The following is a 20,734-nucleotide window of genomic DNA, read 5'->3' as shown; positions in this document are numbered from 1 at the left end:
AGCAGCAAGTCTCAGACTCATCTTCCTTCCAGATTCCCGACCCACAGCTCAGCCTTGACTTGGGGCGCTGAACTCAGGGACCCCCCTCTGTACTTTTGAGGTGCACTTCTTTTTCACCAGGGGTTCTGGCGTGGTGGAGGGAGGAGGGAGACCATGAACTTCATGCTCCTGGGCTTCTGCAGTCTCCCGGCTCTTTCCCTCTCCTCTGCCTATCCAACCCTTCACATTCTTGGAGGCCCAGCCCACACGCTCTTGACCCTCCGGTCAGAAACGGCCCCTCTGCACACCTGCGCATAGGCGGGGTTCCTTCCACCTGGCAATCTGCTGTCTCCCCGACACCAGGTGAAGGATGTGGGGGGGCCCCTCTCCTGATTCTCTTTGGCTGAGCCCCATTCCCCCTCCTCCATGAGCCCCTTTCACCTCTCTGACCTCCAGTGACCTCTCCCTACTGCCTTGGGCCTCACCTTGCCCTAACAGTCAGCCCAGAACTTCAGGCTCTGACCCGACCCCAGGGGGTATATAATCTCTTCTGCTCCTCCCAGCTTGTAGGCCCCTCTTACATAACTCCTCACTAGAGGTTTGCATAGCTCCATTCCCCTGGCCACACTCTATTTTCCTGGAGGAGAGAAGGCAGTAGACGCGGGCCCCCAGACCAGACTCTGCAGACCTCTCATCAAGGTTGCCCCATTTTATAGATAAGGAAACTGGCTCAGAGGGGTTTAGGAGCATGCACAAAGTCACACAGCTGGTCCCGTTTAGGGCCCAGCACAGATCTTAGAACAGAACAGGTGCTGAAGACTGCACCTTGGCTAATGGAGAGCGTTTTAAAAAGTTTAACTGCTGTGCCAAAGCCGGGCTTCTCAAAGTTTCCACGGGAGACAGAGGCCTGGCAGAGGGGCCTCTCCTCCCTCACTCCCCACTGGCCCTCACCAGATGGGAAAAAAGCCACCACGTAGAAACATAACCTTTATTGCACACGGCGCTGGGTCTTTTTTCATAGAAAAAGGTATTAACACATAAGCATCTGCAAATTGAAGCAACTCCTGGTTTTCTCGGAACAGTAAAATCGCATGCAGTGTTCTCTGAGTTGGGATTTCGGTCTTGGTCAAAACCACCTAGATTGGAGGGAGGGTGAGTAGGAGGGAAAAACTGCTGGGTCTTTGTGCCTCTGTCTCAAAATCCGGCGAGAGAAATATATAGATACATAGCTTGTCGACGTGTTCCTCGCTCTCTATATATGTATATATCTCTGCACGCGTATTTTGTGGGGTGGGGGTGGGGTTTACTTGTACTGTCAAATTCATTGTGCCCTGGCTTCATGGAGAAGAAGAAAATAGTTTCATTTGTACAAAAGAGTTCTATGTACAAGCGTTCATGACTCGGGGGTTTTCTTTTCGTTGTTGGTTGGTTTTCGTCTGTCAGTTTAATATAAATAATGCAGGAAAACAGCCAAGTTGGGTGTGAGGGCTGGAGGTGCAGCCGGGTCCACGCAAAGGCTGTTCTCCTCGCTGCGCCCCTACACCAGGGTGTAGGATTTGGAGTAAGCCCCAGCCCCCTGCTTCTGAGACCTCCCTACCCCCGACGTGCTCATCTCGAGAAGTGAGTCCCTGGAGCCCCCCATTTTGGTGTGTGGGCCCCCGGCCCGCGGAGGCTCTGTGCTGGGGGCCGGAGGAGCAGCACTAGGGGCCGCGGGGGGCTCGGCAGGGGTGGGGCCGGGTGCTGGGGGGGCCGTGCCGGCGGGGGGTGCTGGCATGGCCAGAGTCCTCTGAGGTAAGGTGGCTGTGGAGGCGGCAGCGGGGGCCCCTGGGTGCGGGAGGCCCAAGGGCTTGCTGGCAGGGTCCAGGGTCAGGTGGCGGGCCTGGGTGTGGTAGGTTCGAGCCAGGTTCCGGATGGAGGCCTCGCGGGGTGGGACCACGGGACAGGGCTCGCGCCCATCTGCCTTCCGGAAGAAGGCCTCCGACTTGGCATACAGGGGCAGGTTACAGTAGTCACCTGGAATCACAGAAGCAGAGGACGTCAGGAGCAGGGGCCTCTGGGGACCAGCTGGTTCACCCTTCCCCTCCCCTTCAATCTAGCATAGCAGCCCCTGCACAGGATGGGCAAGGAGCATCCGGGAAAGATCAGTTACTTGACCTCTCTGAGCCTTAGTTTCCTTACCTGTGAAGTGGGGATAATCCCATTCCCCTACAGGACTCCTGTGAGTAGCAAATGAGATAAAGCATGGAAAGGGGCCGGCATGTATAGTAGTTGCTCAATAAACTGATACTTATTGTTAAATGATCACTATAGCTGGTCAGCTTCAGCTGGTGGAGAGCTCACTTATCGAGACAAAGACTTCCTAAGAGCTCTGGCCCTTAGAAAGCTTTTCTTTACCCTGAGGAGGAAAGGACTGTCACTCTCTGTCACTTCTGTGCATCGAGGCTGATTTTGTCCTCAGGAACCACAGAGAAGGCCTCCCCCTCTTCCCCAGGGCAGCCGTTCACATATCTGAAGTCAGCTACATTTCCCCACCCCTGTCCTTGGTCCCCTCTTGTCCAGGAGATGAACAATGTTAGACCATATCAGTTTTTTTGAGGAAGATTAGCCGTGAGCTAACATCTGCTGCCAATCCTCCTCTTTTTGCTGAGGAAGACTGGCCCTGAGCTAACATCTGTGCCCATCTTCCTCTATTTTATGTGGGATGCCTGCCACAGCATGGCTTAACAAGTAGTGCATAGGTCCATACCTGGGATCTGAACTGGCGAACCCTGAACCGCCGAAGCGGAACGTGCACACTTAACTGCTGTGCCACCGGGCCGGCCCCCCTAGTTTCTTAACCTGCCTCCCTATGACAGGCCTCTGGGACCTCCATATCCTGATTCCCTCGGCTCTGTGAGCACCCTTGCCTGTGAAGGCACCTCTGTCCTTCCGACTCGCCCAGACACTTTCCTTAGATGACGTCATTTGGTCCCCACAGCACCCTGGAGAGGTTAATACCTGCCCACATTTTGCAAGTGAGGAAACTGAGGTTCAGAGAAATTAAGTAATTTGCCTAAATTCACACAGCTAGAAGGGCGGGGGTGTCATTCAGCGCTGCCAGCCTCCAAAGTCCTTGTACTTTCCCTTACCCAGGGCTCTTTTCTAGATGGCCCCGAGCCCCCATGGCTACTTAGCAAGGCCAGTACCGAGCAGACCAGACTACATGGTTTGACAGCTGGGCCTTGTACACTGCGGCCCCCATGTCTGCTGATGGATTCCCCCTTGCATGCCCCCTGGTGATCCTGGACCTGCCCCGCCAACCCCGAAGGGCATATGCTCTGGCCAGGCCCCTGGAGTCAGGCGGTTCCAGTCAGGCTGGGTCACTCCCCATCATGAGATTTGGCCACCATGAGTCGGGCTTCCAGGATTGTTCCTTTGGGTCTGGATTAAGTTCAAACAGCATTGAGACCAAAGGCCATTGGGCAGCTGACCCTATAAAGGGTCTCTTTCCATCCTGGCATAGCTTCAGATTAAGGGAGTAATCACTACTTAATAAGAACCTACTATGTGCCAGGCATTCATAGCATTTTTCTAATGCTTATCACGACAACACAGAGTATATGCTATTATTTGCATTTTACAAATGAGAAAATTAAGGCCAGAGAGGTTAAATGACTTGCCCAAGGCCACAGAGATATTAAGAGGTTGACCCAGGATGTGGACCCTGGTTGGCTTGCTCCCAAGTCCTTGCTCTTTGCACTGCCCTACACTGCCCAGGAGCCAAGCTGGGCTGGCAGAATCCAGGTGCTGTCAGGGCTAGGTCTAGCCAGGGGAAGTGGTCCTAGCACTCACTCTTGTTGGCCCGGTGAGGGATGGGCACAGCCACGTTTTTGCCCCGGTCGGCATCCTGGGGCTTGGGTGGGGAGGAGGTGAAGCGGCAAATGCCAGGCTCGGAGGGGGTGCTCATGGACGTCATGCTGTCAGCGTTCTCATTGGTGCCTGTGGTCATCTGGTCGGAGGAACTGTCCGAGATGAAGCACTCGGTGATCTCAAACTTGGCGTGCTGCAGCTGCTCCTCCAGCTTGGCATGCTCATAGGCCCGGGCCAGCTCCTCGTAGGTGGAAGAGGCGCTTTCAGTGGACACCATGCTGTTCCGTCCTTTGTCTGGGGAGATGGAAGGCATGGAGTTAAGAAGAAATCAGTGGGTTGTGGGGAGAAGGGTGTAAATGAGACGAGGCTGAGCAGTTGCCCTACCCCTAAAGCCAGCAGCTGTCTGAGACCCTGGCTATGGAGAAAACCGGGCTCAGAAGACCCTGCAAAGGTGGCAGTGGTGGGAGAAGTGGGGTCTTTGGCTAATGAAGGGCAGAACATCTTTCATTCTTGAACATAAGCAACCACCCCCTGGAACACTCAGCCCTTTCTTCCTCCAACAAATGTCAGATGTTCCATTTTTTATGACACCTTTTGAGAGAACAAAATGAAATCCTTGGCCAAGCAGAGCTCAGTGAGGTCAAGCATTTTTGTCATAGCCACACAGTAAGTCAGTGGCCACTGGAAATGAAACTGACTTGTGCCTTGGACCCCACGAGCTGGTGGGTAGGAGTTGGGAAAATGGAAGGTAGAAGTGATGATGGGGGGGACTGGAGGAGAGTGAGCAGGATATAGGCAGGGCCTTGGGTTCACCTGTGTCCTGGGAGAGGCTCGCGCTATAGCTGTCACTCTCAGTGACAGTGACACCGTGCTGGGAGCCCACAGTGCGCCAGTCGGAGGTGAGGGTGCGGGCGGGTGTGGAGGCCTGGCACTTGGTCAAAGTCCACTGGCTTGAGTACCGGTTCCGGGTACTATGGGCTGACTTCACATTCTTCCTGGACACTGGATCTACACAGAGGAAGCAAGAGCTAGCACCCTACAACCAAGGGCGTTCAGGCTTGGGCAGCTGGCACTTACCAGAAAGGGCAGTGGGGAGCAAGGGAGGAGGCAGAAGCAGCCACAGAAACCCCCTTGGGAATGCTGAGCATGCGGCCATTCCTGACCATATAGCTGGCCCCGGAGGAGAAGAGCAACAGTGTCAAGGTATGGGGGCAGCGGTGGCATCCTGCTCCTCCCCACTCACCCCATCTTTTCTTTCACCCTGGGGAGGAATATCACCTCCTCTCCTGCTGCCTCCTAACTGGCCATTCATTCCCTACAGTCCTTGATGTGTTCTATTCTTACGTCCAGACTCACAGTGCTAGAGGCAGACGGCCTTTGGAGAGTAAGAACACCCAACCCTCTCAAATTTCTAGGTAAGGAAACTGAGGCCCACAGAGATAAAGTTATCGATATGCCCAAGGTCACAGTTAGTAAGTCTGCAGTCAAGGTCTCCAGACTAACTCCAGTGCTCTTTCCATTCTTCTATGCTGCTCCTCCCTCCCTTTTTGTTCTTTTATCACCTGTGCCCCATGCTGTGCCCAAGACATCATGTGTGGGTGGAGGGCTGGCTCCCTGGGGATAATGCATACTGGTGCCTGGCCGGATGTCAGACATGTCGATGAGGGGTCCTGAGCTCTGGATGAGGGCTGGGTGGTGCAGGGAAACACCGGTGCAGAAACTCTGAGGGTTGACAGCTTGGCTGAACTCAGCGTCTGTCACAGGGATGGTGGCTTTGTCATCTCCTGGGGGAAGAAGGACAATCAGTAGGAGTCTTTCCCTTTGGATTTCCCAAATTTCTCTTTGTCTTTATCCAAGCTTGAGACCCAGAAAGGCCATGATAACTCTTCTCATTCGACAGAGGAGGAAACTTAGCTCTTGAGAGAAGCTGCAGTGAGTTCCGAGGTTGTTGGGTTGTTGCTAGAACCCTAGGCACTGCCGTAGGGCTGGTGGTTGCCCTCCATGGATTGTGGCCTGGGGAAGCACACTCAGAACAGGACAGAGAGCTCACGGCACCTGTTACTCACCCAACTGCTTGATGCCCTCCTTGTCCTCAATGAGCAGCTGGACCCTGGGGATGTCAATGTGTAGCCGCGGGCCCTGGGGTGGCCCCTTTACAGGGGTGTCAAAACTTCGGTTGTTCTTGCTGTGGGGAGAAGGGCTGGAAGTGGGTGATTCAGCAGCCATAGAGGTTGGGGGAGGGTTTTTTTCTGGACAGTGGGGTCTTAGAAGTCTGTTCTCTGCAGTGGGGGGAGGGAGAGGGAAGAAGAAAGGAAGCAGCTATGTGACGCTCACCTTATCAACATTTCTGCCAAACTCTTTGCATCTGCAAAACAGTAGAGAGAGGGGACTAGGTGAGGATGGAGTCTGAGCAGGATGAGAACTGGAAAAGGCATGGGAAACAAGTTAGGAGAATTCCCTAAAATGGAGCTAAGGCTGGTCTTCTGGGAAGAGGAGGGAGAAACATAAGGACCTCTAAAATAGTCCAAAACTTGATCAGGTCTCCCTGCTCCCAACTCAAGATTTGGCGGAGGTCTGTTTTCCTCTCCTCAGATTTTTATCTAACAGGGAGGTCCTTCCCAAAGGAGAGGCTATATAAAGGGTTCCATCTGCTTCCTGAATTGACTCTAATTAAACAAGACATCATAGCAGGCTGGAAATGGGCATCAGTGGAGGGTCTATCCTCAGTTATCTGTTGGGGAGAGGAGAGAGTGGAGGATGAAGTTGAGGTGGTCAATGAGCAGCCCTAGATGACTATCAACTAAGAGGCTTCATTTCCTCCTCTAGGGCAGCTTCCTCCAAAAGCCCATTGGTGGATTTTGGGGTCCCTGCTTTGTCTTCAGAGTAGCATTGAATAGGATCAGGATTCTTAGGTTAGGAATTAACAACAGAAGGAAGAGAAGCAAAGGGCTTAGTTAATGTTAGACCTCTTGTAGCTGAGAATGATCTGTCAGAGTAAATCTAGCTGCATGCCTGCATCCAACCATCCACCCACCCATCCATCCATTCATCCATCATCCACCCATTCAACTATCATCCATTCATCTGTCATCTACCCATTCAATTATCCATCCATCCATCCATCTATCCATTGATCCAACCATCCATCCATTCAACCATCAACCCATCCAATCATCTATCCAACCATTCATTCAATTATCCATTCATTCAATTATCCATTCATCTAATCATCCATTCACCTGTCCATACAATCACCTGTCCATCTTATCACCCATTTTCCCATCCAAATATTCATCCGTCCATCTATCCATCCCTCCATCCATCCAAGTATCCATTCAACTATCTATCCATCTAGCTAACCATTTATACAATCATCTATTATCTATCCATTCAACTATCCATCTATCTATCCATTGATCCAACCATTCATCCATTCAACCATCAATCCATCCAACCATTTAATTATCCCTCCAACCATCCATATGTCTATCCATCTATCCATTGATAGATTGATCAATTGATCAGTCCATCCATTCATCCATCCACTTACCCATCGAATCATCCATCAAACTATCTATCCAACCATCCATCCATCCATCCACCCATCCATCCATCCATCCATTCATCCATTCATCCACTCCTCCATCTATCTATCACTACAACCACCTATCCATCCAATCATCTGTCCATCAACTAGGCCCTGAGCAAACTGAGGTAAATCAGACCCATTCATGCCAGTCTATAGGGTCAGGTATTGGGACAGGGGATGATATTCACAATATTTAACATCTGACATGGCATGGAAACTGCTCAGACAGAACTAAGCAAGGTCCTAGAGACCATCTATAGGTCTACTCTTTAGTGGCTGGGTCCTAGGAAAGTCACAGGGATCCTGTGTGAGAGAATGGAGCATCCAGGGTGGAAGGGAGCAACATCTTTTTACCAACCAACATGGCTTTACCATATTGGTAAATATGGCTTTACCAGTGTGGACCAATATGGCTTTACCAGTGTGGACCTCTAAAAGTCAGCCCTGGTTAGGGCAGACACAAAGTCCTGGGGCACAGAGGAGAAAGCAGTGAACAATTAAGGTTTCAGAAAGTTGGAATGGCAGCTTTCCCTTCAAGGGGACGCAGGCACTCTCTCTTGTCCAGATGGTGCTGTGAGCCAATGAAAGGTGGCCAGTGTAGCTGGGGGTCAACACTCCCTCCCGGGAAGCCCATAGGAAACTTGCCCACCTCGGAGCCGCTTCAGTCGCTTCTCCTTCCTCTTCTTGCGCACGATGAAGAGCAGTGCCACCCCCAGCGTGGCCAGGATGACTGGGCAGCCAATGGTGAACAGCTTCTTGACGTCATCCCCCTCACCTTGAGCAGACTTGATGGGAGGGATGGTGCCTGAATGGGGGTGAAGAAGAAAGTCAGATGTCCCTTATGAGTCGGGTGCTGTGTAGAGTCCCCTGGGTGGGGTAGCATTTCAACCTCTCCTGCTGCCCTTGGTCTCACTCTGACCTTCACTTCCTGGCACAGAGCCCTGACCCTCTCATCCTCCAAATTCTGGTCCCATCAGGACGGCCATAAACAGTTGTATAGTTTTCACACTGATGATGTGAATGACTTCCTGGGTCGGTTCTAGAATTACCCTGAAGTCTCTCAGAGAGAGTCCCTTGCCTGTTGGAGCCCAGTGTTCATTTCTAGAGGGTAGACCGATAGGCTTAGCTTCTCCCATCCAGCTGGTGAAGTGGTGGGTGGACGGTGAGAATCACGGTAGAGAGAAGTCAGGGCAGAGCGATCCTGGGTTCTCTTCCCCAGATGGGGACAAAAACCACTCAACACCCTGCCTTTTCTCTCTGCTCCCACTCCTATGGGCGATGTCTGCTAACCTTGGGTGCCTGAAAGGAGGCAGGAAGTTCTGCTGACACAGCCCTCTGCCAAGCCCTGATCTTTGCCTCTTTCAAAGCCTCATCTAAGTGTCATCTCCTTCAGGAAGCCTTCCTTGTTTGAGCCGATCTGCTTCTGATACCACTTTTATTCTGTTTCCTTAACACATAGGTAGACTTAAAATGTGGCTGTGACAACTGGTCCCTATGAATTCAGCCTGCTATCTGCCTTTAATGTGTGTGTGTGTGTGTATGCATGTGTGTGTGTGTGCATGTATGAGTGCACAGGTGTGCATGTGAGTGTGTGCACGTGTCCCCACATGGCAGACACCAGTTAGCGCTCGCCAAACGTCCATGTGCTCGTTTACATTTCCCAGACTCCCTAGCAGTTAGATTAGAATCACGTGACTCGTTCTGGACAAGGGTGTGAATAGCAGTGATGAGCATCACCTCCTGGCCAAGGCAGTTCAGAACTGGTGTGCTTTTCTCTCTCTCTTCTTGGTGACCTTGGAGGCTGCATGTTCAAGATGGCATAGCTCAAAGATGGTGGCCAGCCAACCTTCCCAAGACTTTGTGAGAGCAAGAAACAAATCTTTTTTGGGTTAAGCCATGGCGCTTTCCGTGTCATTGCTTTATCTGTCATTGCAGCATAGGCTCGTCCACCCTGGCTAACGTACTGTATGAGCAGAGGGTTCCTAGAGGGCAGGGCCTCAACTGCATCCCTACCTCCCTCTCCATCTCTCTGAAGCAATGGAGAGCAAGGATGGCACATTCGAAGACCCTCTATCTGTGGTGTTACTGACCTGTTTGTCTGCCTGTCTGTCTGTCTGTATGGGCCACTGGTGCGCCTGCCCATTTAGCTGCCTGCCTACGAATCTGCTGCTCCCTTTGTCTGCCCCTGTGCCTGCCGATTCACCTGTCTGCCAGCCTTTTTCCCTGACTGTGGTCCTGCCTATGTTTCTATTTGTTTGTCATCTCTTCATGTGCCTGCCTCTCTGCCTGCTTGCTTCCCTGGCAACACCTTGCTCCAGCCTCTGTGCTGCCCCCTCCCACCCTTTCCGACTCACTGCCATCATAGTCCAGGGTGGCGAACTGGGCAGTCTCGTTGCCGCAGCCGGCGCTGTTGCAGGCCCTCATGCGCAGCTCGTACCATGTGGCCTCTCGCAGTTCGGTTAGAAACACCTCCCCGGAGCTGTTGGCCCGGAGGCCCTGCCAGGCCCAGGTGCCCTTGGGCCGGTACTCCAGGACGATGGCTGTGATAGGGCAGCCCCCATTGTTCCAGCCCTGCAGGTTAAGCCGAGCATGCGTGGAGTTGATGTGGGTGAAGAGGTGTTGGTCTTTGCTGAAGGAGGGCTCTGGGGGCCAGAGGAAGAGAAAGGTTAGAGAGACTGAGGGGGAGGAGGATGCATTCCTCTGGGCTGGGAGGGGTTTCCGTGGGGCTGCTGGGACTGCAGGAGCTCTGGGGGATGAGCGATTGGCACAGATGGGCGTAGGGATGCCCCAGGGGACAGAGGAGGAGGAAGGGGAGCAGGAGAAGAGAGAAGGACCTGGAGTGAAGGCCTCAGCAAAGGAGGAAGAGAGATGTGGGAAGAAGGAAGAGGAATGATACCCATCTGCCACCCCCAGGAGCGAAGTGGGACCTGTTTCTCCTACTGAGACATTCTACTAGACATTCGTCCAGATGCTGTAGTGACGGGAACTAAGTGTGTCTTCCTCCAGTCTCCACGCTCCCCCGTACCCTCCTGCCCTATCCCAGCCATCTTCCATCCCCATGTCGGGGGCTCCTCTTGCCGACTCCTCTTCCCTGGGCCCATCTCTCCCCAAACCCTCATCGCCGGGCCTCACCCCGCCCATGGGTCTTGGCCTCGATGATCTCGCTGATGCGCCCAGAGCCCACACTGTTCTTGGCTGCCAGCTTCACCTTGTACCACGTGCCACATTTGAGGCTGTCCAGCTTGAAGGAGCGCTCGCTGGAGCTGATGAACACGTCCTTCCACTCCTCGCTGTTGTCCACTGAGTACTGCAGCACGAAGCCTGTCGGGGAGGTTGGCCTGGCTCAGGGAGGGCAGGGTGGGGCCTGGGACACCCTAACAGGTATCATGGGGGCTGGGCTCCAGGCAGGGGGCAGAGTGGGGCCTTTGGTCATTGGGAGGGGGCAGGTGCAGATTAGATGCAAAACTGGAAGGACCTTGGGTGAGTTTAACTGTTCTCTCTCTCTTTAGCTCTCGCTTTAGGGTTTAGAAGCCAAGATGGGGAGGGGAGCAGAAACCAGAACTATGAGGCTTAGAAGGAATCCTATTTAGAGCCTACTAGTCCGTGTGCAGTCCTCTGACAGGAGCATCAGCTACCAGATCCCTGGTGATTCACATGCATATTCAAGTTTGAGAAGTGCTATCTAGTACCTCTGTCTACTTTTACAGGTTTGGAAACTGAGGCCCAGAGAAGTAAACAGACTTCTTCAGGTTTGCACAGCTCCCCAGTGGCAAGGGTGGCGGGCGTTCTAAAACCCAGACTCTAGGCCTGTATACTTTCCATGGCACTTGGGTACCTTCCTTGTGGTCCGAGTCACCCCCCGCCCCCATCACTTCCTGGGTGTTGTGGGAACAAGTGGTGGGAGTGGGTGAAACCCTTCCCTTGCCCCTGGGCCCAGAATTCCTTCCCTTATCTCCCCCTCCTCATCCATACCCCTCTCACCTCGGATGGAGCTGCCCCCATTGTCACCTGGAATCCAGGTCAGGGTGATAGACGAAGCAGAGGTTTTAGAGACAGTGAGGCGGGGCTGGTCCGGGGGCACTGTGAGGGAAAGCCACCAGCCCTCACCACAAAGTGTTAACCTCTGGGGACGTGGGGACGGGGGTACCCCAATGGGATGAGGGCAAGGGACTGGCTTTGCCCCACCAGGTGCATCCCCCACTCCTGCTCACTCTCTCCACCCCTCCTGCCTCCTCTTCCGTTTGGCATCTCTGTTCCACTGAGGTTCTGTCTCCCCAGTGGTTGGTCTTTTTCTTCCATTTAACAACCCTTGCTTTTACATGATGCAATTCCTACCCCTTCTCCATTCCTGTCCCCCCCACTCCCCTGAGCCCCACCTGCCTCGTGGGGTCTCACCTTGCACCAGAAGGTTGACGATGATGGTGTCGAAGCCTCCGGTGTTGGTGGCCGTGCAGGTGTAGTAGCCCGAGTCCTCGGCCTTCACAGCACGCAGCAGCAACGTGCCATTGGTATGGATGAGCCGGTGCCCATCCATAGACACCGGGATGGCCGAGTCTTCACTGCGGGGGACGGGGGTTGGGGATGGGTTATGGCAAGCAGCCCTCCTCCTGGGGCCTCCCCCAGGTCTGTAGGCAAATAGAGCCAGGAGCAGAAGGAGGGTTGCTAGAGGACCCTGGATTCTTGGATATTTATTAAGCATTTACTGGGGATATCCGGTAACCATGGCCTCTTCAACCACCCAGGAAGGGAGCTTCTGGGCTCCCAACAGAGGAGGCCAGGGAGGCCAGGCCTGCTTGTGAGAGTGGTAACCATGTACCCGGCAGGGCCTCCCTAGGGGGAGGTGAGTGAGTAGGCTGGAAGGGAGCAACATCCGATTCTCTTCTTCATGGCTCTTCTATTATGCCCATCTCTGGGGGTCACCCATCCCTCCAGGGGCCTGCACGCACCTGTCCTTGGTCCACTTCACAGCAGGGGCTGGATCTCCCACTGAATTGCAAGGCAGCCGGACATCTTTCATCCAGGGTGTTGTCACAGTGCCGCCAAATGAGATGATCTTTGCTGGGGCTACAGGGAAGGGAGGATGAGGTTCTCCTCACTTCTACCCCAACACTGCCCGGGCCCACCTTCCTCAGGGTTCCCGAATTTACAATTCAAATCACCCCTCCCCTACCTGACCTCCACCTTGGGTTTGGGGAGGTGGTGGGTGCAGGGAACTTCAGCTGGGAGTCACTGATGCAACCAACACTTAGCCAATACCAGTCATGGGCCAGGTATCAAATGAGCCCGTGAGGACTCACAAAATGCGTAAGATCTATTCCCTGTGCTCAAGTTGCTCACTGTCCGAGGGGAAGACAGGTACTTAAAAGTGTCATTACAGGGTGAAAAGCACAAAGGTAGGGGCGGGTACAAGTAACCACGGGAACACAAAGATGGAGGGATGAACTCTGCCCCTCAGGGAGTGGTGGAGGTGATGGCTGAAGAAGCTTCTGGAATTGGAAGATCTGACTTGAATCTTGAAGGTTAAGAGGAAATTCCCTACGCAGAGAAGGAAAGGCATGTCAGGAAAAGGGGACAACACTGAGTAGAGGCCTGGAGGCTGGAAGCACATGGCAAGTGTGAGGGTCTGCAAACACTTTGGGGTGACCCAAGCCCAGGGTGAGTGAAGGGGGAAGAGCAGGGCTGGAGCCACCGGTGAGCAAGAGCAGAGGCCCAAGGGCTCCACTGGCACAAGAGGCTGGACGTCCTCTTGAGGTCAGGGGGAGCCCCTGGAGCCTTACAAGTAAGTGGTGCTATGTTCACAGTAGAGTTTTAGATAAATCCTTGGCTGCTTGCAGAGGATGGTTTGGTGGAGATGATCCTGACGGACGCCGACCAGTGACAAGATGGTGGCCAGAGTGCAGGCTGGAGGTGATGTATGACAGTGGATGGGGGGAGGTTAGGGCTCATGAAGGGCTCAGGGGAACAGCTGCCAGGACTTGGGGTCTGACTGTTTCTGGGAAGAGATAGAGGGGGAGGTGAGGATGACAGCTGGGCCAACCGGGGGTGGGGATGGTGCTCTCACAGAGACAAGGCTCATGGAGGAGGAGCGGGTAGGCAGGAGACACCGGAAGACTTGGCCTCATGTTGAACCTGGGGGACTCCCATGCTGGGTAGCTAGAAAGCAGCTGGATATACACATTCTGGAGCATAAGAGAGATGGCTGGACTGCAGACACTGACGTGGGAGTCAGCAGCAGAGTGACTGAGGTCACCAGGGCGGGATGTAGATTGACAGAGGAGTGGCACAGCCCTGGGGTCAAACACAGATAGGCACAGAGGAGAAAGGAGAGTCCCGAGGGAGAGAGGAGCACAGCAGCATCGCAGCAAGCACAGGAGGCAAAGGGGTCAGGATCCAGCGAGAAGGGACTCGGGTCAGGCTCTTGAGAGAGCGCTAGGCCCAGAGGCACAGGGGTTAGATTAACCACGCGACCAGGCGCTTCAGAGGCCAGAGTGGGCCCCTGTGGGGGGAAGGAAGACAGGAGGCAGTTGAGGAAGCAGCGTGTAGAGGCCCGGGTGCAGGAAATGGCAGTGCCTCTCCTGTGAAGGCCGTGCCCGGCCATGGGGCTTGGAGAGTCGGGGAGGTCTGGAGGGGCTGCTATGGGCAGTGACGACTGCCTGGTGGCCAGAGGGACTTGGATCTAAGCAGAGGGGCCCAAGGTAAGATGGCCTCCACCAGGGGCAGAGAGACGTCTCAGGGGCCTTGGGGATCGTGCCAGGATCTCTAGGGACCTGGTTCTACACCTGGTTCTGCCACGTGGCTGGGGCTGGCTCCCTGAACCTCTCTGTGTCTTGGTATGTGTGTGTGATTGTGTGTGAGAGAATGTGTATGTGTGAGTGAGTGAGTGTGAGTGTCTGGATGTGTGTGTGCATGTGTGTGAGTGTATGTGAGAGTGTACGTGTGAGAGAATGTGTGTGTAGAGAGTGTGAGTGGGTGTGTGAGCGTGTGTGTGTGTGTGAGTGGGTGTGTGTGTGAGCGTGTGTGTGTGTGTGAGTGGGTGTGTGTGTGAGCGTGTGTGTGTGTGAGTGGGTGTGTGAGTGGGTGTGTGTGTGTGAGTGGGTGTGTGAGTGAGTGTGTGTGTGAGCGTGTGTGTGTGTGAGTGGGTGTGTGAGTGTGTGTGTGAGTGTGTGTGAGTGTGTGTGTGAGAGAATGTGTGAGTGAGTGTGTGTGTGAGTGGGTGTGTGTGAGAGAATGTGTGTGTGAGTGTGTGAGTGAGTGGGTGTGTGAGTGAGCGTGTGTGTGTGTGAGTGGGTGTGTGTGTGAGTGGGTGTGTGTGTGAGTGGGTGTGTGTGAGAGAATGTGTGTGTGAGTGTGTGTGTGAGTGTGTGTGTGAGTGAGCGTGTGTGTGTGTGAGTGGGTGTGTGAGTGAGTGTGTGTGTGAGTGGGTGTGTGTGTGAGTGGGTGTGTGTGAGAGAATGTGTGTGTGAGTGTGTGTGTGAGTGGGTGTGTGTGTGAGTGGGTGTGTGTGAGAGAATGTGTGTGTGTGTGTGAGTGGGTGTGTGTGTGAGTGGGTGTGTGTGAGAGAATGTGTGTGTGAGTGTGTGTGTGAGTGGGTGTGTGCGTGTGAGTGGGTGTGTGAGTGGGTGTGTGTGAGAGAATGTGTGTGTGAGTGTGTGAGTGAGTGGGTGTGTGTGAGAGAATGTGTGTGTGAGTGTGTGAGTGAGTGGGTGTGTGAGTGAGTGTGTGAGTGTGTGTGTGAGTGGGTGTGTGTGGGGAGAGAGGACAGAGCGCTTGTCTGTCCTACCTCACAGGGCTGCTGTGAGGACAGAAGGGGAAGACGTGTGACCGTGTTCTGGGAAGTGCAAAGCCTCTGGGAGGGTTCTATTTAACACCTACAGGGAAGAGGCGAGCCTTCTGCTGAGCCCCCAGGCCCCTGGACCCGGCTCTGGGCAGTGCCAGCTGTCCCGGGAGGACGGGAGGCTCCAGGACCCTTCCCTCCTGAAGGAGATGAGTTCAGGAGAAGGGGATGGTCGCGCCCCTGGGAGGAAGGATGGGGACCAGGAGAGGTAAGAAACTACCAGAAGAGCCACCCACGGCTCTCAGCTGTCTTTGTAGGCCATGCCACTCCTCCCTCAGAGTGCTAAACTGTACCATGGGGTGACAGACCCTACTGGCAGGGCAGGTGGAGGCCCATGGCCACAGCAGGCCCTCAGCTGAAGGCTGGCTGACTCTGAGCTGCGGCAGGGGAGGGCTGACGCCGCTCGTGTTCCAACCAAAGGAAGTTCGTCACCCCAGGAGGGTGGCCGGGCTGAGGCAGGCACCACCCCATCCGAGTCCTGGGCGCCAAGGCTAGAGAGTCAGGTGGCTGTGGGAGGAGGCAGGGCCAAGAGGAAGCGCCCAGGGAGGCCTGGAGTCAAAGCAGACGAGCTGAACTCACGGGCTTGTGTGGCTAATGCCCGTGCCCCAGGGTGGCACAGGGGGCCGCCGAGTGACTCTGTGCTTCTGGCTCTATCTTGATCTGGGGTTGAGCCCTCAAACTGCCATTCCCTGTAGTGTGGGGGTGCATGTGCCCCTATGCCACCCTTAAGCCCAGGTCGGGGATCCAGTGGGACACCCCCTAAGAACGACACAGTCTCATTCACCCTGTGCACAGCCTCTAGCCCAGAGCCCCCTTCAGGGTCTGCACTTTGTAAATGTCCGTTGATCGACTGAATCAGCCATCAGTGGGATCGCCTCTGCCTGTGGTGTCCAGGCTTTGGAATGAGGGGGCTCCCCGCGCAGCTCTCTGCTCGGTGGAAGCAGGGTACCACCATCCCCCAGCCCCCTCCGGAGGAGCTGTGCACTGGGACAGAGGCTCCCCTGTGGGCTGGGGGTGGGGCTAACTCGCCCTTCTTTCAGCCCCGGAGTAGAGTTAGGAGGGGGGGATGAGGGTGCACCATGCTCTCCGCCCCGAGGGTAGTGGGGCTGCCTCGAGCCTGCTATGTGGCTGTCAGGGAGTCAGGGGGCAGCAGAGGCCCAGTCTTGGTGGCTGCAGGAGGGAGGCAGGTGGCCGGCCAGCTCTTTGCAGCCAGGGCACAGACAGGGTAGAGGGGAAACATCCCCTATTCGGGGAGAACCAGAATTCTAGTAGGGGGCTTCCGGCAGGCAGCTTGTGCCCCAGGCTGCTCACCCTTGCCGGCAGGCTCGATGGTGACCTTCTCGCTGCTGTTGCCCCGGCCGGCGGAGGTGACGGCGGCCACCCACAGCAGGTACTGCTGCCCCCGGTTTAGGTGGGCGATCCGGTAGAAGAGCTGCTCTGGACTCGTCTCGTACTCGCTGGGAGCCTGCGGGGCGGAGGCGAAGCAACACTGAGAACAGGGACCCTCGGGCCTCCAGCCTCCAACTCCAATCTTCCTGGGGACCCTGGGCTCAGGGGAGGTACTGGCCGGGTGGGGGGGCGTGGAGGCAGGATCCTGCATTTACCCTTCCTTGTTTTAGAGCAACAGCGAACAGACTTTGCACGGGGCTTGGCCCTGGGAGCTGACGGGCCTGCTCTGGGGTGTTGCTGGATCAGCCTCAGTTTACCTCTGAGTGATCCAGGCGCTGGCAACTGTGCCTCCAGGCCAGGGAATGTGAGTGTTTGCAGTGAGAGGTGGAGGGAGTCAGCAGAAGGGAGGATGCAGGAAGGAGGGTCCCAGGAAAACCCCAAGAAAAGGGCGTCTCTGGGAAGCGGCTAAAGTACTGTGTTTGCCTTATTAGGGTTGTAGACAGGCTCTCCCAGCCTGTCCCCGCTCAGAGTCACCTCCCAGCCCTCTGTCTAATTACCACTCCATCATTCTGTAGGTGGCACACCGGCCGGGGAGGAAGGGGCAGGAGAGGGAACTATGAAAGCTTCGCCGGGCAACACTTCATTAATGATTATTAGTGGTATAGATCACTGTATATATTTGTAGGTTATATAAATCTATAAATTTTTTTTAACCAAATGACAGTTTTGACAAGTTGCCAACAAAACAATATCGGATCCCAGTGGTTTTACCAGTTGCTTTGATGAAAAGATTATGTTGCCTTGGAAACCAGAGGCTCAGATATTGAAATGAATTTGAGAAGGCGCTTTTGATAAGCGCTAGTTTGCAGACCTCCTGTCAGCCCCTTCCCGGGTGCAGGCGGGATGGGGCTGACTTTCATTTTGTTTTATTTTTTGGTCGGCCGCGGGGAAGGGAAAGGAGGCACCAGGGCCTCTTTGAAATCAGGGTGGAAGTCGAGTGAGGGAGGGGAGCCCCTGGAACAGATGGGGGGCCCTGAGGCCAGAGGGAGCTAATAATTAGTTATCTCTGCAGTCACAGGATCTTGCACACACACGCTCACATGCACACGCTCACACGCACAAGGACATGTAGATGGAGGCATGCGCACGCTGAAGGACAGGTCTCCAGACAGCCACAGGGTCACAGAGGGACATTGTCTGTGCCCCATGGGAGGGCTGAGGGGCCCAATGACTTATAACAGGAGAAAGCACCCTTTTGGGTCCCACCCAGGCTGTCTGCAGGGACATGTTAGGGAGAAGGCACCGCCATCCACACAATATCCAGAGATCCTGCAAATGCTTCTTCCTGCCTCCCTCATGGAGATCTGGCCTGGGCCCAGGAGGGCCCTGCTGAGGGTGGGTGCACAGCCACCCTGAGCCCTGGTAGTTGGGAAGTCCTTGGGGGCCTGAGTGCATATCTGTAGTTCATACCCATGCAGGAGGTGGGTGGGGCAGTGGCTTCAGCACCTGCCTACCCTTCTGACTAGGTGTATGACCCAGACTGTCTCTCATGGTCCCTGGGGCCTTAATTTTCTCCCCTGCAAACTAAGAAAGCAATACAGCTCTGCCCACCCTGTGTGGTTTCAGTGAGGCCTACACGAAGCCAGGGGTGTGCAAGTCCTTTGACACTGGGACATGTTCTTCTCCTGGCTCATATTTCTGTGAGGGCAAAGGGATGTGTGTGCATGGATGGAGAAAAGTTGAGTGTACTTGCTTGTGTGTGTCAGCATGTACCTGGGTGCACATTTGTGTTCACACAGGGCAGGAAAGGTTTGGTTTTCCCATGAGGGTATTAGCATCTTACTCAGATCCTGGGTGTCTTCCTTATAACCTGGACTCCCCAAGAATCTCCTGAAATCACTTTCAAAACACACAACCACACTCCCAAATAAAGTTCCAGTGGATCAAAGGTTAAAAAAAAAGGTAAAACGATGAAAGAAGAAAGTATAGGTAAATACTTATCTGTCATTCTAATTTTAAAAAAAGGTAAAAATCATAAATGGAAATGATTGATAAATTCAAATTATATAAAAAGAAAACCTATGGTACATCAAAAGTAGAATCAAAAGGCAAGCAATGAGCTGGCAAATACTTGCAACCTATATGTGTAAAAGTGGTTATTATCCTTAACATGTAAAGAGCACTCATAAATCAATAAGAAAAAACTATGAATCACCCAAATAAAAAGTGGACAAAGGACATAATTGACAATTACCCAAAGATGGAAAAAACAGCCAATAAACATAGGACAATAATCAGCCTAACCAGTAATCAAAGAAATATAACTTAAAATAAGACACTTAAAAAAAATCCAACTGGCAAAAATTAAAAATATATAATACCTTGGATTAGTGTGGGTGCCAAGAACAAGTATGTACTTACAATGGCTGGTGGAAGCATAAATTGGTGCCAACCTTCTGAAGGGTAATTTGCAAATGTGTACGCAAACCTTAAGAATATTCATACACTTTGCGGTCCAGGAATTCCTATAGAAATTTACCCTAAGAGAACATGCATAAAGACTTCCATGAAGGATGCTTACTGAATCATTATTTACAATGGTGAAAATCTGAAAACAGATGAAATATAGAGTAATGGGGGATCTGGTTAAATAGATTATGTACGTACAGGCATTCAAGATCATGCTTTAAAAGAAGATTTGGATGGTGTGAAAAAGTGTCTATATATATTACATGAAAAACACGGATTATATAACATTATGTAAAATTTTATTTTAATTTTGTTAAAAAAACCTAACTCTACAATATATGTAGATGAAAGACTGGAAGGCTACGTACCAAAGCATTGCCAGTGTCAATCTTTAGGGAATGAGACTACAAGTAATTTTTACTTTCCTCTCTATTCTTTTATCTATTTATAGAATTTTCTGCAATAAAATTGCATTATTTTGATAATCAGAGAACAACAACAAACGTATTAAAATGTTTGGTAAAATTTCGAACAGGACTCAGGGTGGCTCTGGCCGCCCCCAGGGCAGAACCTCCTGGGAGCGGACACCATATGCAGCTTCCTGCATCCATTCAGAGGATTCCGCACATGTGTGTTCCTACACTCCAGTATGGACGCACACACTCGGACTCACATGCATTTGCCTCCAACCCCACACTCAGATCCACGGTTTGGCACTGTCACGAATACACACATGTGGCCTCACCCCCAGCACTCACTCCTGGAGCTCTTGCATAAATGAATTTGTAAAGCAGTGGTTTGGAATTTGGAATATCTTTGCACAAAGAGATCGCATCACACGGTCACACATGGTGGTGAGGTCCCCGGGTCCCTCACTAAGCCCAGGCCCTCCCCTGCAATGTGGCTGAGCTGAAGTTCTCATCGCACTAGCACAGCGGGCCCCTGTGTGATGCTGTGTGGAATGTCCCCAGGAGGGAGGAGGTTCCTGCGTGCTCAGGCCGTAAAGAGGAAGGTGGGAGGCTCTGAGGGTCTCCAGCAGCAGGAGGAGGGGATGGGGACCCGGAGCTCTGCTCTGGCGCCAGGCAGAGGGGTCCCCAGCCAGTCAACTGGGAGCTCCTGAAGCCCGAGTTAATGAGGAGGCTGCGCTCCAGGACACCAATCCTTTTGAAAGGCTTCATTATCAGAGGAGGAAATGACTACACAAACCCCAGCTTGTGAATGAGGACCCTCTCCCATCCACTCATGGAGGGAAGCGTGCCCAGTGTCTAAGGCTTTGCAATTGCTAGCCTGCTAGTAATTCATTCATCAAACATGTGTTTAGTGACCATGATGTTCCACGCCACAGTATTCGGTAGCTGGGGACCCAAAGATGAAAAAATGCTGCCCTTGTCCTCACGGGACCCCACATACCAGTGAGGGGACAGATATGTGAACAGCTAATTGCCATCTGATGTGTGCACTGTATGACAGAGGATGAAGGGCATGCCACAGAGGGATCAGCAGGGGCAGAGGTATAGCAGTGTGAAATGGCATAGTGGGTGTCTGGAACGGTGACAAGCTTAGTGTGATGAGAACCTTGAACGTGTGTGTGTGGGAGGGGCAGGCGGAGAAGGGAAAGAGGGGCA

The 20,734-nt window shown here is 53.3% G+C and overlaps 1 protein-coding gene across 2 annotated transcripts in view; it reads right to left on the bottom strand.

Moving 5' to 3' along the window:
• Positions 1-1,250: 1,250 nt before the first annotated feature.
• Positions 1,251-20,734, bottom strand: part of DSCAML1 (DS cell adhesion molecule like 1) — a 340,977-nt gene continuing 321,493 nt past the window's right edge. For both annotated transcript variants that reach the window (XM_014855719.3, XM_070490215.1), the window contains 13 exons: positions 16,563-16,716; positions 12,364-12,481; positions 11,813-11,976; positions 11,399-11,497; positions 10,550-10,738; positions 9,772-10,059; positions 8,067-8,222; positions 6,163-6,193; positions 5,895-6,013; positions 5,460-5,612; positions 4,642-4,836; positions 3,811-4,122; positions 1,251-1,992 (listed from right to left, as the gene is read on the bottom strand). In XM_014855719.3, the coding sequence (XP_014711205.2) occupies positions 1,517-1,992; positions 3,811-4,122; positions 4,642-4,836; positions 5,460-5,612; positions 5,895-6,013; positions 6,163-6,193; positions 8,067-8,222; positions 9,772-10,059; positions 10,550-10,738; positions 11,399-11,497; positions 11,813-11,976; positions 12,364-12,481; positions 16,563-16,716 (2,454 nt within the window). In that variant the 3' untranslated portion in view covers positions 1,251-1,516. The remainder of the gene's footprint in view (positions 1,993-3,810; positions 4,123-4,641; positions 4,837-5,459; positions 5,613-5,894; positions 6,014-6,162; positions 6,194-8,066; positions 8,223-9,771; positions 10,060-10,549; positions 10,739-11,398; positions 11,498-11,812; positions 11,977-12,363; positions 12,482-16,562; positions 16,717-20,734) is intronic.

The sequence above is a fragment of the Equus asinus genome, chromosome 20 (assembly GCF_041296235.1).
Source record: "Equus asinus isolate D_3611 breed Donkey chromosome 20, EquAss-T2T_v2, whole genome shotgun sequence".
Classification (NCBI taxonomy): Eukaryota; Metazoa; Chordata; class Mammalia; order Perissodactyla; family Equidae; genus Equus; species Equus asinus.
Note: the sequence above shows the minus strand (reverse complement) of the source record. Positions and strands in the feature narration are given on the sequence as shown.